The sequence below is a fragment of the Anticarsia gemmatalis genome, chromosome 12 (assembly GCF_050436995.1).
Source record: "Anticarsia gemmatalis isolate Benzon Research Colony breed Stoneville strain chromosome 12, ilAntGemm2 primary, whole genome shotgun sequence".
NCBI lineage: Eukaryota > Metazoa > Arthropoda > Insecta > Lepidoptera > Erebidae > Anticarsia > Anticarsia gemmatalis.
This window is the reverse complement of record NC_134756.1, coordinates 7,591,649-7,603,654: the sequence shown is the minus strand read 5'-3', so window position 1 is coordinate 7,603,654 and position 12,006 is coordinate 7,591,649. Positions and strand designations below refer to the sequence as shown.

Sequence of the window (12,006 nt, the reverse complement as noted above, 5' to 3'; positions counted from 1 at the left end):
TTGAGTTTGGTATAGTTACCTAATAAAATTGAGGACAGTATCAGGCAATGACGCGGTATCATTGACACATGTTCCAGGTCTTGGTTCAGGGACCTTGCTGCTGATGACTGGCAGCCAGGCGGAGCTGGACGAAGCTTGTTCTTTGAACTTTCCTTCGAAAGCCTTTTGTATATCTCCGATGGTGAAGGTGCAGATGGCTGAGCCCATCAGGCCGGTGGAGGCTGTAGTGAACACTCCGTAGAATCTGCTGTCATCTCCGGGCACTTTGTAGATGCTTTCTGTTACAAAAAATATAAACATACGTAAATTATTTGTGTGAGTTGTTGCACAAATTACTTAGTAAAAATACGAGTGCATTTAAAAATTAGATGATCAAAAAGTTTATATTATCTATAACTGTATTTTTTATTTTGAGTATTTAAAGAATTTAGATTCCAAGCACTTCTATTTAAACGCACTTACAAATATTTATGCGTCTCTCAAATAAATAAATGGAATTCGTCATTATAAAGCTCATCTCTATTTACTAAGAAACTACTTAAGTTTATTAAATACACAATACAAAATGTTGTTTTCATTAAGATGATAAATGCCTATGCAAGATTTAATATTGAACTTTTTTGAATTTAAATTTTAAAGTACGTACTTTAATATTGCTATCAACTCAGATGTAAGATATCAAAGAAGTATAAAAGTAATTTGAATTTCAATGAGATTTCGAACTATTGAAGGGCTGGAGACAAAAATCAAGCAATGTCACGATGTTTAATTTTGCTTGGAAACTTTGCACATCGAGGCACACTGTAATAAAATTTGCGTTGCACGATGGCTATACAATATGTACATATGTATATTATAAACTTAAGTGAGGTTGGGGCCTTTTGAAATATTTGAATAATTTCTTTATATAAGACAGTGATTAGAGTCGACGGGATGACCATAGGTACTATCTGGTACAATAAACTAAAACTAAGTATTCCCTGTGCCATGGCAGCACAGGGAATACTTAATGCCTGCCACACGCTCGAAAAGATACTCGCTTAATAATTTATTTACATATTTACCGTTTATTAAAAGATCTCAACTTAAAATATTTTGTGATCATTTAATTGTTACTTGGCCATCTATTCACATCTGTGGCCACATAGCCTATGAAGTCCCTTACTTATTCAAACTTAAGTTCGGTATCAAATTGTTTTAATAGTCGGCTCTAACTTTATATAGCGTTTAAAGTTGCACAATTTAACTAGTTCATGCAATTATAGTAACTCGCTTAACTTTGAACAATTAAATTGATTAATCAAACCGTTTTCATGTTGATCTGGAAATGTACGCAACTTAACAATTTGTATTTATGTATTTACGAGCACAATAAATAAATGTAGGTTATGTCTACTTCATTAATTATTTTAATTATTTAAACAAAACAATTATGATTGTTGCAGTTCAAATATTTATATGACTCGCAAATAATTATTTCAATTTGATATTTAAAAATGAATAGGTTTTCAGTTGTAGCGTGAAAATCTATCGAAAATGTTGGACGTTGACCCAATTTCTACTGGATACTTAAATATACTTAGGAAATATTCCACTATTACGTAATAAGTATTTGATTGGAAGTATTTAATAAAACATTTCATGTACCTGCATAGTTTCACGGTTAATCTACCCAATTGATGTTAAGAATGTGTATGATTCATTATGTGAAAGCCCTTCACGTTTTCCTGACATATTGAATTTGAAGAGAATCGACCAGACGCGCGAGTCTAATTGAGCTCAAACTGACATGTAAATAACACACCTAGAGCAAATACTGAGCACTTGAGTACCTATTACAAGCTCATGAGTAATGCAGGCAGGTAGTGGGGCCGCGTGAAAAACGTAGAACCCTAAAGCCGTGCAACCCCCGTGCGTTAATATTATATGAACATAGTCTGAGAGACCCCATACCAAGTGCACAACCAAATCGGCTAGACTCCTCTATCGCAAAATCGCACTATGCACTTTTGAATTTGAAGCTGAAAATGTTTGCGAAACTGGCAGTCAATATTTGGTAGCTTTGAATGTAAGGAACGGTAACGCGGAATTCGACGCCCTTCGCTTTGAGTGCTTGCTGAAATATTTATTGCATATAATTTTTATTTACTTTTTGACTAAAGATTATTAAACTTATTTTTTTTTAAGACAAGACAAGCTTCCACGAATTCGTTAAATCTTGATCGAACTTAATTAAGATAAATCTCATTGATATTTAGTTCAAAGAATCAATGTTCTCAGAAGAAGACTAATTCGAAACATTCAATATCAACGTTATAATTAACAGCACATTTAATTATTATCTAAATATCAACCAAAAATATAAATTATATTTCTTAAAACTAAATATATATAACATCGTAAACAGCTCAGACCTAGGCAGCATAAAAAAGTAAAAAAATACTTACGAATTTCATTGAAGTAAAACGGGAATTCTCCAGGGATGCTGCAATTGAGTCTGGCCTTCAAATACGTGGCCCAGTTCTGACTGAGAATGTTCTTGCCACCGGTGTCCCTCTTGCACACCCTGGCGACCCTGGAGTAGACCGCCTTGCCACAGTTGATGTATTCCACAGCCGTCTCGCGGAAGAAGAAAAGCACGTAGTCGCCCACGTCGAATGAACCCACGAAGTTTGGTTCTAGAAAAAAATAAAGTATGTTAGAATTCAAAAGTGAAATAAACTTAGTTGATTGCGTATGTAACCAATGTGTATACTCTTATAATATAATTATTTTATTTCTAGGCTTTAATCATGAATGTAATAATATGAAGCAAGTATAGATACTTGCCATGCTTTCGAATTACATATCCAAACTAATTGCGCTATGATCTAAACACCTCTAAAGTACGTTTGTTTTCGACTTAGTTATGAAATTCTATAACATGCAACCTTGGGTCTATCAATAGCCTGCTCATTATTCTGTGGTTATAACTTTAATAAACGAGTATGGATTATAAAAAAAGTAACGACACCTCCAATTGACATAGTTTACAACTTTAATAACATTTTTTACATAAATAATAACAGTTATAATTTCAGTTAATAGCGAGTTGTCAGTAAAATTACAATAGTCACGTCGCCGCGTAATAATTTACTGAATTATGAATATACATTTTGTGTATTCGGGCCATTGCGGGCGTGCGTTCCCACAATCGCAGTTAATTCTGTACTATCAAATTGCTGTTATTCCATGTGATATGCAATAAATATTAGATGGAGCCGTGGGTGACAATTATGTCACCCGGGACGTTCATAGCTGGCATTAATAAGTACTTATTTGTTGGTCCCATAATGAAAGCGCCACGTGGCACGGATTACAGAATACGTACGCGCGCCTTACTCGCAATATCTCTATTCACATTGTTAAATATATCATCCATGCCATACGCCATAATGCCAGTTAACATAAGCTTAAGAATCAAATTTAATAAAGTTTCGGATCTTTTAAAATTATTACCGCTATAAATTTAGCTTCGTACAATTAATAGTGGCGATAAACCAACGGTTGATGAATATGGTGTACGTGGAATTATTTAGCAACGACACATAAAATTACCTTGAAATAGTATTATGTTAGTCGAGTTCGCTAATAATTTACCAACTTCGATACTTTTAGTGAGAAACTTTTAAAAATAAATTGCTATTTAATTTAAGCTCCAATAAATAACACTCCAAAAGGAGAGATAAAAATATTAAGTAATAATATTAAATGTAATATTGACTCTTGGAATGTGGAATTGCAGAATGCAAGTAGATATTCTTTCAGCGGTTGAAACGATGGGTAATCACGTTTATTCGATCTGTTTTCGACATTGAGAACATTTTGCGGTTTGTTCTCTACGACAATTTTATTTTATTGACGCTCGCTTGAAACGGGACCACAATTTATTCATAACAAAACTTACAAAATAAAATGAATACCAAAAAGGGTTCACTTACTAAATGTAAATTAAACGAAAATAATTAACTGTTAGTGGCATTCGAAACGTTACGAATAAAGGGCCGAGTGTAATGAACACGACGATATTAACGAAAATTAGGCAAAATTTGCCTAAATTCGTACACAAGCTAATTTCTATTTCGCTGGCTGCAAATAAACGGCCGAAAGGGTTAGTCCCAATTGTTCCAATTCGAATTTTGTACTAAAATCAGAACAATTAAACCATTTGTGCTACAAAGGTGCCGTTAATAAATATTCATTTAATTTGATATTTGTTTCCATTGAGTCCAAAATAAATGCACTCAGACTTTCGTAAACAAAATAATATCATTGTCGTATAAAATAATAGACTATACAGTAAAAAAAGTTTCAGCGAAATTCGATTATAAACTTGCTTTTATGATATCAAAAATCTGTTTCCATATGGTTATTTGTTTGAAATAAAAATGAACTGTACAAATTGATGCTCGATTTTTTAGAAAACTAAAATCGAATTTCGGCTAGGCTTAAAAAAACAATAGGTCATGCGGAAATATAAACGTCATCTAATAAAACTGAAATGCGGAATGGTTCCGAATAGTTTGACCTATAAATTCGCGAGACATTGTTGCTCATTAGAGTGAAAACAGTTTAATTTCCATTGTTTAATCGCAAACAGGCCAATTTCCGTGTAAATCGTGTAAGCGTCGATAATTGTAACATTTGTCCTAATTATTACCGGTTTGCTTTCAGCTTATTGGATAGCGACTCGTTGTTGAGCAGCAATGATCACGTTCATTTCGATATTGATTTAATTTTGATAACCCTACGGATTCGGTCGACTGGGTCAGCGCGCAGTCGACCAGAAAACTTCGATATGATGCTTAGAAAGGAATTATTGTTCAGTAGCAATATACTTACGTATATGATATTATTATACATGTTACGTATTGACCTGATTTATAACTTTGAAGCTTTAGAATTTCGAATATTGCTTTTACTGTGGCGTAGTGTAATACGTTCGCCTGATTTATTTAAGTGTACCTACTACATTTTAAATTCTAAATCAAAAAGTTATTACTAAAAATACAGCCTTGGCCAGAAGTATTAGGCACCCCCAATAAAGTTACTACACACTTGTGCTATTTGAATAATGAATAAATAATCGATTGAAAATTAATCTTGGTGTCTTAAATCACTATTAAAAACAATGAGTGGCAAAAACTCAACTCCATAAATAAAGTCTCAATAGTTATTCTGATAGTATTTTAGATGTAACATGATAATGAATTAATACTTACTGTCAAGCCATTTCGAGTCATATTTCAAGGTTCTCTTGAACGCGAATTCTCGTCTTCCAGTCGTGAGGTTATGAAGATCAGTTCTGAATATGACAGTGTCAGCTTTTGTGAACTCGGCGTTAGTGCCGGAGTAGAGAGCGGGGAGGCTGCCGGGGTTTCCTCTCTCGACCCACAACGCCGTAGAGTTGTCGGCAGGATCATAGGGACACTTGGCAACACCCATGCCAATACCTGGCACGTATTCATGCCGAGGCAGGTGCGTTAAGTTAGACTGTAACAAGAGAAAATAATTTAAATAGATTGAAAAAACGAATTTTTATTAAATCTAGATACATATCCAACAAAGTCAACTCAGTTGACTCAGTTGGTTCACAAAAAGTAAAATAATTAAACTACAATTTGATTACCTCATTAGCAGATATTATTATTCAAATTTTTATGAATCCATAATTTTATTGTACAGTGCACGCAAGTACGCACTGTAAGTCCAATTAAAAGTATAAACACTTAATTGGCTTATACTTATGGAATAATTATGTCGACTGTAAAATTCAATCTGATTCGTGAGTTCAAAGTACCTATCTCCAAAATTGTTTGTGCATAGGGGTGTGCGTTTTGGTAAACACGTTAATTAAAGCTTTCAAACACCCCAATTTCCGAAACACCAAGTGGGGATGTTAGTAGAGGGTGAATAAAAAACTTTTTCCGAAATATTAAAATTTCCACGCGTGAACGTTTCGATTTTATGTGCCATTAATCAAAAATATATCTAAAAAACAAAACGTAACGACTGAATTTATGCGTTTCAAAGTCAGTAACAGCGAACTGGCCACTCGCCCGCCCCCGAGGCTCTGCGGTCCCCCGTGCAACTCAACAACACATCTGCTATTAATTTTTCCAAAAATTTATGTTCGTTTCGCACTGAACGCGATTTATTAACCGAAACTTATTATTTTGAAGGCGGTCGAATTTTTTCGGCGTTACTCGGCGCTCTCCGGAGAATTCCTCTATTAGTATAATGCGATGGGTGGCGGTACGGTTTTCGAAATTATCATAAAATTACTAAATGTAGCATAAACGTGGGGTGGGCAGCGGCGCCCGTCGTCGTGGATTGAGACTTTATGTAAATTTTAACGACGCTGCGACCATCGGGGCCACCTGTGACCCGCGCCTCCCCGGGTGAGGAGCCCCGCGGGGCTCGGCACCCGCGGCACCTGTCGAAAACCTATGTCGTTTTTATTTCAATAAGCTGAGGATTAAATTAGGCATGCGAAGACGTGCCGGCTCGACCGCCCGAGGGCAAGATTTTCGTCATTCCTTCCTTGTACTCTGACTTTTATCGGAAAACCATTTGTAGCTTTACACGTTATTTAAACTGGACATGCGTAAATCGTGTTTGATGATGTAAATAGGCGGCCTAAAGCCGAGGCGAATTCTTTTCAAGTGGTTAGGGTCGGCTCTTAAGAAAGTAAATAAAAACCTCTAGTTTTTAACATTAACTGACTGTAAGGCATTCAATTATATTGAAACGACGTAATGGAGTGATATATTACTATTATTAGAAGCACTAAAATACTACAAAACTTTTGATTTTCTGCGTCTTTCAAATATGTGCAATAAGATATGTTATCTAAGTTCTTGGCATCAGAGTCTTTAAGATAAGTTTAACCCTCACTAGGCCAAAGACGCAACAAGCAAGAAACTCATAAAAACAAACAAATAAACATACAAAAGTATTTCTTCCCTTACACACAAAACGCTAACGAGTTAAACACACCGCGAACTTTACACCAAACTGTGAAGCTCTTCGCAACATTATTTTCCCTTTCAACATCGAATCGGGTTCCTAAGTCCAGGATAAACAAGCAAATGGACCGGGCGGAAGAGCCCCGGGCCTCCCTTCGACTGAATAAGAAAGTTTGTCTACGGACCCGCAAGGCCCCTCATTAGGCCTTAGCTTTTGTTTGCCCACCAAATTAGCATCTAGAAAGCTTTTCATTCACTGAATGAAACGTTGACGGTCTAATGATGCGAATTGAAACTTCGAAGGCGAGATTTTGTCTTTGAATTTATTATGACTATCTATTTTGTTTGCGGTTAATAGGAGAATTAAAGCAAACTGATTTTCATATTTTCCCTTTATGATTTTTGTTTTAATTGAAGCTTTTATTTCTGTCTGGGTCGTATCGAACATTGCGCTGTACGGGCAAAGTTACTTACAAATGATTTGACGGTCTGGATAATATATAAGTATTAATTCTGTCATGGACAATGATGGACGTCGGTAAGTTTTTGTACACGTCAGAAACTTGCCGTAAGTTGCTTTTCTATTGAAACTTTTTTGATTCTCTAGTCCTTAATAAGGTGAATTGAAATTGAATTTCACACGTTAGAACAATGTTACACGATTCAATTAGCAGATTGTCAATCCCAGTGTTCTTATCCTACGTAGCCAATGTAAGAACTTTTGAACTGTCTAAGTTATTCCACTGTTTATTGTGATAACAAAGTTGTTTACTATTACTAAATCTGTTTCACTAATACTGTAGCATCACTAAGATTATAGTTTGAAATATTGGCAACTAGTGTTTACCCGCAGCTTTAGGATTTTACAGAAGAAAAAGTATGTTACTATTTATTAATTTATTTTTTGTTTCTAAGCTAATAATTGCAACTAAAATCGGTAACATTTTGGGCCAAGTGTAATGTTTTGTACTACATATTTAAAGCTCTTACTCAACATAATATGTAGGTAAAACAGTAACTATAAAACATTTTTTAATGCAACAACAAAATTTAACTCAAAAATGTAAGCCTAAAATATTTTCAGTCGCTCAGTAAAATGTTGAGTAGACATTTCGCAGAGATTTGAGACCGTTGTCATGTTTTTGTTTTTCATTATCTACCATTAGGGACGAATTAGTGGCCATAGATATAAAAGTAACCCAACACCTTCCATTAAAAATGTCCGGCAAGTCCATTCTGCTTTAATTAAGGTCAGTGCCTAGAAACCTGAATTCGTTGGAAATGTTGATACTAGAACTTTAACAGGTTTTAATTATAAGCATCTATAGATCATTAATAATATGTAAAAACCGACGATGTAAATATCAATTATATTGCCTAATAGCGTCAAACGTTCTGAATAGATAAATTGTATTAAGCATATATCACTGAATTACCGGACAATATAAAAAATATCACAAAGACGTTCGTAACTACTACATTACCACTATTGACAACCAGTTAGCTATTGACAAATTTTGTATGAAAACCTAATCAGCGCCTCCAGTGGGAGCTATAGGAACTAATTCTTAAAGCAAATTTTAATTCAAAACTATTAATACTCAATAGTACTTACCGACTACAGAAAATCGCACTTCTGTAGACAAAAGTACACATTACATTAACACTACTTTCTGAAGAGACAAAATTACCCCAATCTTCGCAACCGTGTTTAAAAGTTTACGATATAACAAAGTAAAGTACGGTACAGACAAACGAATAGTTGGCACCTGCAGATACGAGAGCACATGATATACGACAATAGCTTCCCGATACATTGTGAATACGAACGTTCCTACGTAATGTCCTACGGGAAACTTTCGAGACATTCACTACAAGTTTGCTGAGGACGTAATGTGTGAATATTTATTTAAAGAGAGTGTTACTTTGCTTTTTAAATTGGTTTTCTTAGGGCTATTTGCTTCGTGTAAGAAAATGCTTGTAAGTAAGTATGTCCTAAGTTTATAACCGAATAAAAATGGTTCAATTTACACTAACCAAATAAACAACATTAAAAATTATGGTAATATGGAATAGATGATACATAAAAGCAAGTGAGATCCAACTTCGAAATTAACAAAATCTTTTTTATTATTATAATTAACAAAATTTTTTTTTTCGTCGGTACATTTTGTTAAGACATATTGAGTTCAAATAAATATTAGTAGGAATTGTAAAATCATATTATTTATGTAAAAGGTAGTTGTATAATCCAATATTCAAGCGAGTAAATCTGCTATCAAAAGCATACAACATAAAGGCATTATCGCAATACATTGTGTGTAACAGTCCAATTTAACTGGATCGAACCTGAGACGTAATCTAATTAGCCAGTTAATAGTAGTGTAGGTATGCGATCGGCTACTGATTTAGTTGATTAGCTCATTCACGGTATCAAACTCGCAGGACAATGTGCGGTAATAGCGAGATTATCGTCAGGACACGTGTAATAGCTTCATATTGACACCTGTCTATTACATAACGATGTAATATAGTTTATATTAATTATCTATTAGAAATTGGATTTTGAAATTTGACAATGTCAAAATAACAGCTGATTTTTGCTTTTCTCTTCTCTTTTCCTTTAAAAGCAAAGAAAATATTAATAAAGAAAATATAAATAATATAAATTTATAAAGCCAGTACAAGGCATCATAAAAGCTGAAGTAAAATTACGGATTTTTTCAAAAACATATATTTTAATAACTTCTTAGTGGCAGCCCTAAGGCGAAACCGCCAGAACGCCGTATATGTATAATATTAATAATAATATGAATCATGAAGAACCAAAGCGAAGCTGACAGAACGCGTTCGGATCCCTCGGCAACGCTCGGGCTTCGTGAGTGCGCCGCCGCGACGTCCCTGTCAACTGCTGACAGCCCGTCATTTTTGTATTGTGTTTTTGTATAATTTGTTGTAAATCTATTGTAAATTTGTATTTCTTTATTGTTGTATGTCTAGTTTTAAGTGTACAAACAATGGCAGCAACTCGGAGGTAAGCACAAGTCAACCTTCCACATCGGATGAAGGTCTAGCCGTTTGCCCTTTCTGCCCCCAAGCTCGCTCCTTTAAGGGTGTGAGGGGTTTGAAGATACATTTGGGTCGAATGCATAAATCCCAAAATGTGTTTTCAAACTCCTCCACTTTGCAGTTAAGACAATCTGATACAGATATTATCCAAATTCCCTTTTGGCAAACAATAACAAAACTAAAAAATTCCTTTCCGGTTTTAAAAAGAATTCCCCGTGGCGCGAGGCCTTCCGTGGCAAAAAATTTGGCACAATGCATTGGCCTCGTCGTTCGAGAGAATTCTGTCACAGCTTGGAAGCAGCTTCTCACTTTCCCTTATAGAATACTACATATTCCCAATTTTCGATCCAACCAAAAATCTTTAACATCCCAAATTAAAGAAAACTGTCTTTTTTCGGCCCTTGATTTTGAACCCAAACTTTCAACCTTCAGCAGTAAATCAATTTTTAGTTATGTGGAATCAAAATTAAGGGAAGGTGATATAAGGGGGGCAGCTAGACTTTTATTTAGCGATGATGTGGTGGCGCCTTGCTCTCCTGAAACACTTGCTGGTTTGGAGAGCAAACACCCGGTGCCAGGGGATGGTCTTTCCTTCCCAGATCCACCAGACACTAATTCTGATTACTTAAGCATTGTAGCCAAGGACGTCATTATGGCTGTTAATTCTTTCAGGAGTGGCTCTGCCGGTGGCCTCGACGGTTTAACGCCGCAGCACTTAAAAGACCTGCTGTGTTCTACCGCCGGGGAGGCTGGCGATTCGCTGTTGAAGGAGTTAACGGCCTTAATTAATTTAATGCTCTCCGGCGGTGTGACTGATGGCATCATTGATATTTTGTATGGGGCCAATCTGTGTGCCCTACGCAAAAGCGATGGTGGCATCCGTCCCATCGCCGTAGGTTGTACATACCGGCGGATGGCAGCCAAAATAGCTTGTTATCATTATCGTGACGCTTTTTCAGATAAACTGCAGCCCCTGCAGCTCGGCTATGGATCCAGAGGGGGCTGTGAGGCTGCCATCCACGCCCTAGCGACGTACCTTGACCGCGAGGAAGGACAGGTCATCCTGAAGGTTGACGTTAAAAACGCCTTCAATTCGGTTAACCGGGACACCTTGTTGACTGAAATTAAAAAGGAAGCTCCCAAAATTTTCAGTTTTCTTTGGCAATGTTACCGACAACCATCAAAATTATTATATAAAGACCACCTTTTAGAATCAGCAGTGGGATGTCAACAAGGTGACCCACTTGGACCAGCCATTTTCAGTTTGGCAATACAACCAATCATTCGGCAGCTAAATTCAAAATTCAACGTTTGGTATTTAGATGACGGAACTCTTGGAGGTGATTTAGAAACAGTTTTAAAGGATTTGGAATTTCTAAAAATAAATTTTTCAAAAATCGGTTTAGAACTTAACACAAGCAAATGCGAAATTTATCTTTCCGACTCAGTTGATAAAGATTTGGCCCTCTCAAAATTTAATATTTTAGCTCCTAATATCAAAATTGTTAAAAAGGATTCTCTTCGCCTCCTTGGGTCTCCCATCTTTGACGATGCTTTTAATTTTTTCATAGACGAAAAAATACAAAATTTTTGTAAAGTTTCAGACCGCCTGGAAAAAATTAACATTCATTCGGCCTTTACAATTATCCGGTACTGTCTTTTTGTCCCTAAATTTACCCACGTAATTAGATCTACACATTTTTGGAAACATTTAACACTTTTAGGAAAAATAGACAAAATTATTGAAAATACAGTCAGCAAAATTTTAAATTTAGCCATGAACGACCGAGTGTGGCTTCAGGTGAGCTTACCCGTTCGCCTGGGCGGCCTCGGCGTTCGCAAAATTTCTGATGTGAGTTTACCAGCTTTTTTGGCCTCAGTCCACAGCACTGAAGTTTTAACCAGGAAGATTCTAGAACCCTTAAAACTG

At 35.7% G+C, this 12,006-nt stretch overlaps 1 protein-coding gene across 4 annotated transcripts in view; it reads right to left on the bottom strand.

Annotated features, from left to right (window-relative positions):
* Window positions 1–12,006, bottom strand: part of LOC142977030 (semaphorin-2A-like) — a 341,213-nt gene that overhangs the window by 23,383 nt on the left and 305,824 nt on the right. For all 4 annotated transcript variants that reach the window (XM_076120703.1, XM_076120702.1, XM_076120701.1 and 1 more), the window contains 3 exons: window positions 5,262–5,532; window positions 2,448–2,678; window positions 20–278 (listed from right to left, as the gene is read on the bottom strand). In XM_076120703.1, coding sequence (XP_075976818.1) covers window positions 20–278; window positions 2,448–2,678; window positions 5,262–5,532 — 761 coding nt within the window. The remainder of the gene's footprint in view (window positions 1–19; window positions 279–2,447; window positions 2,679–5,261; window positions 5,533–12,006) is intronic.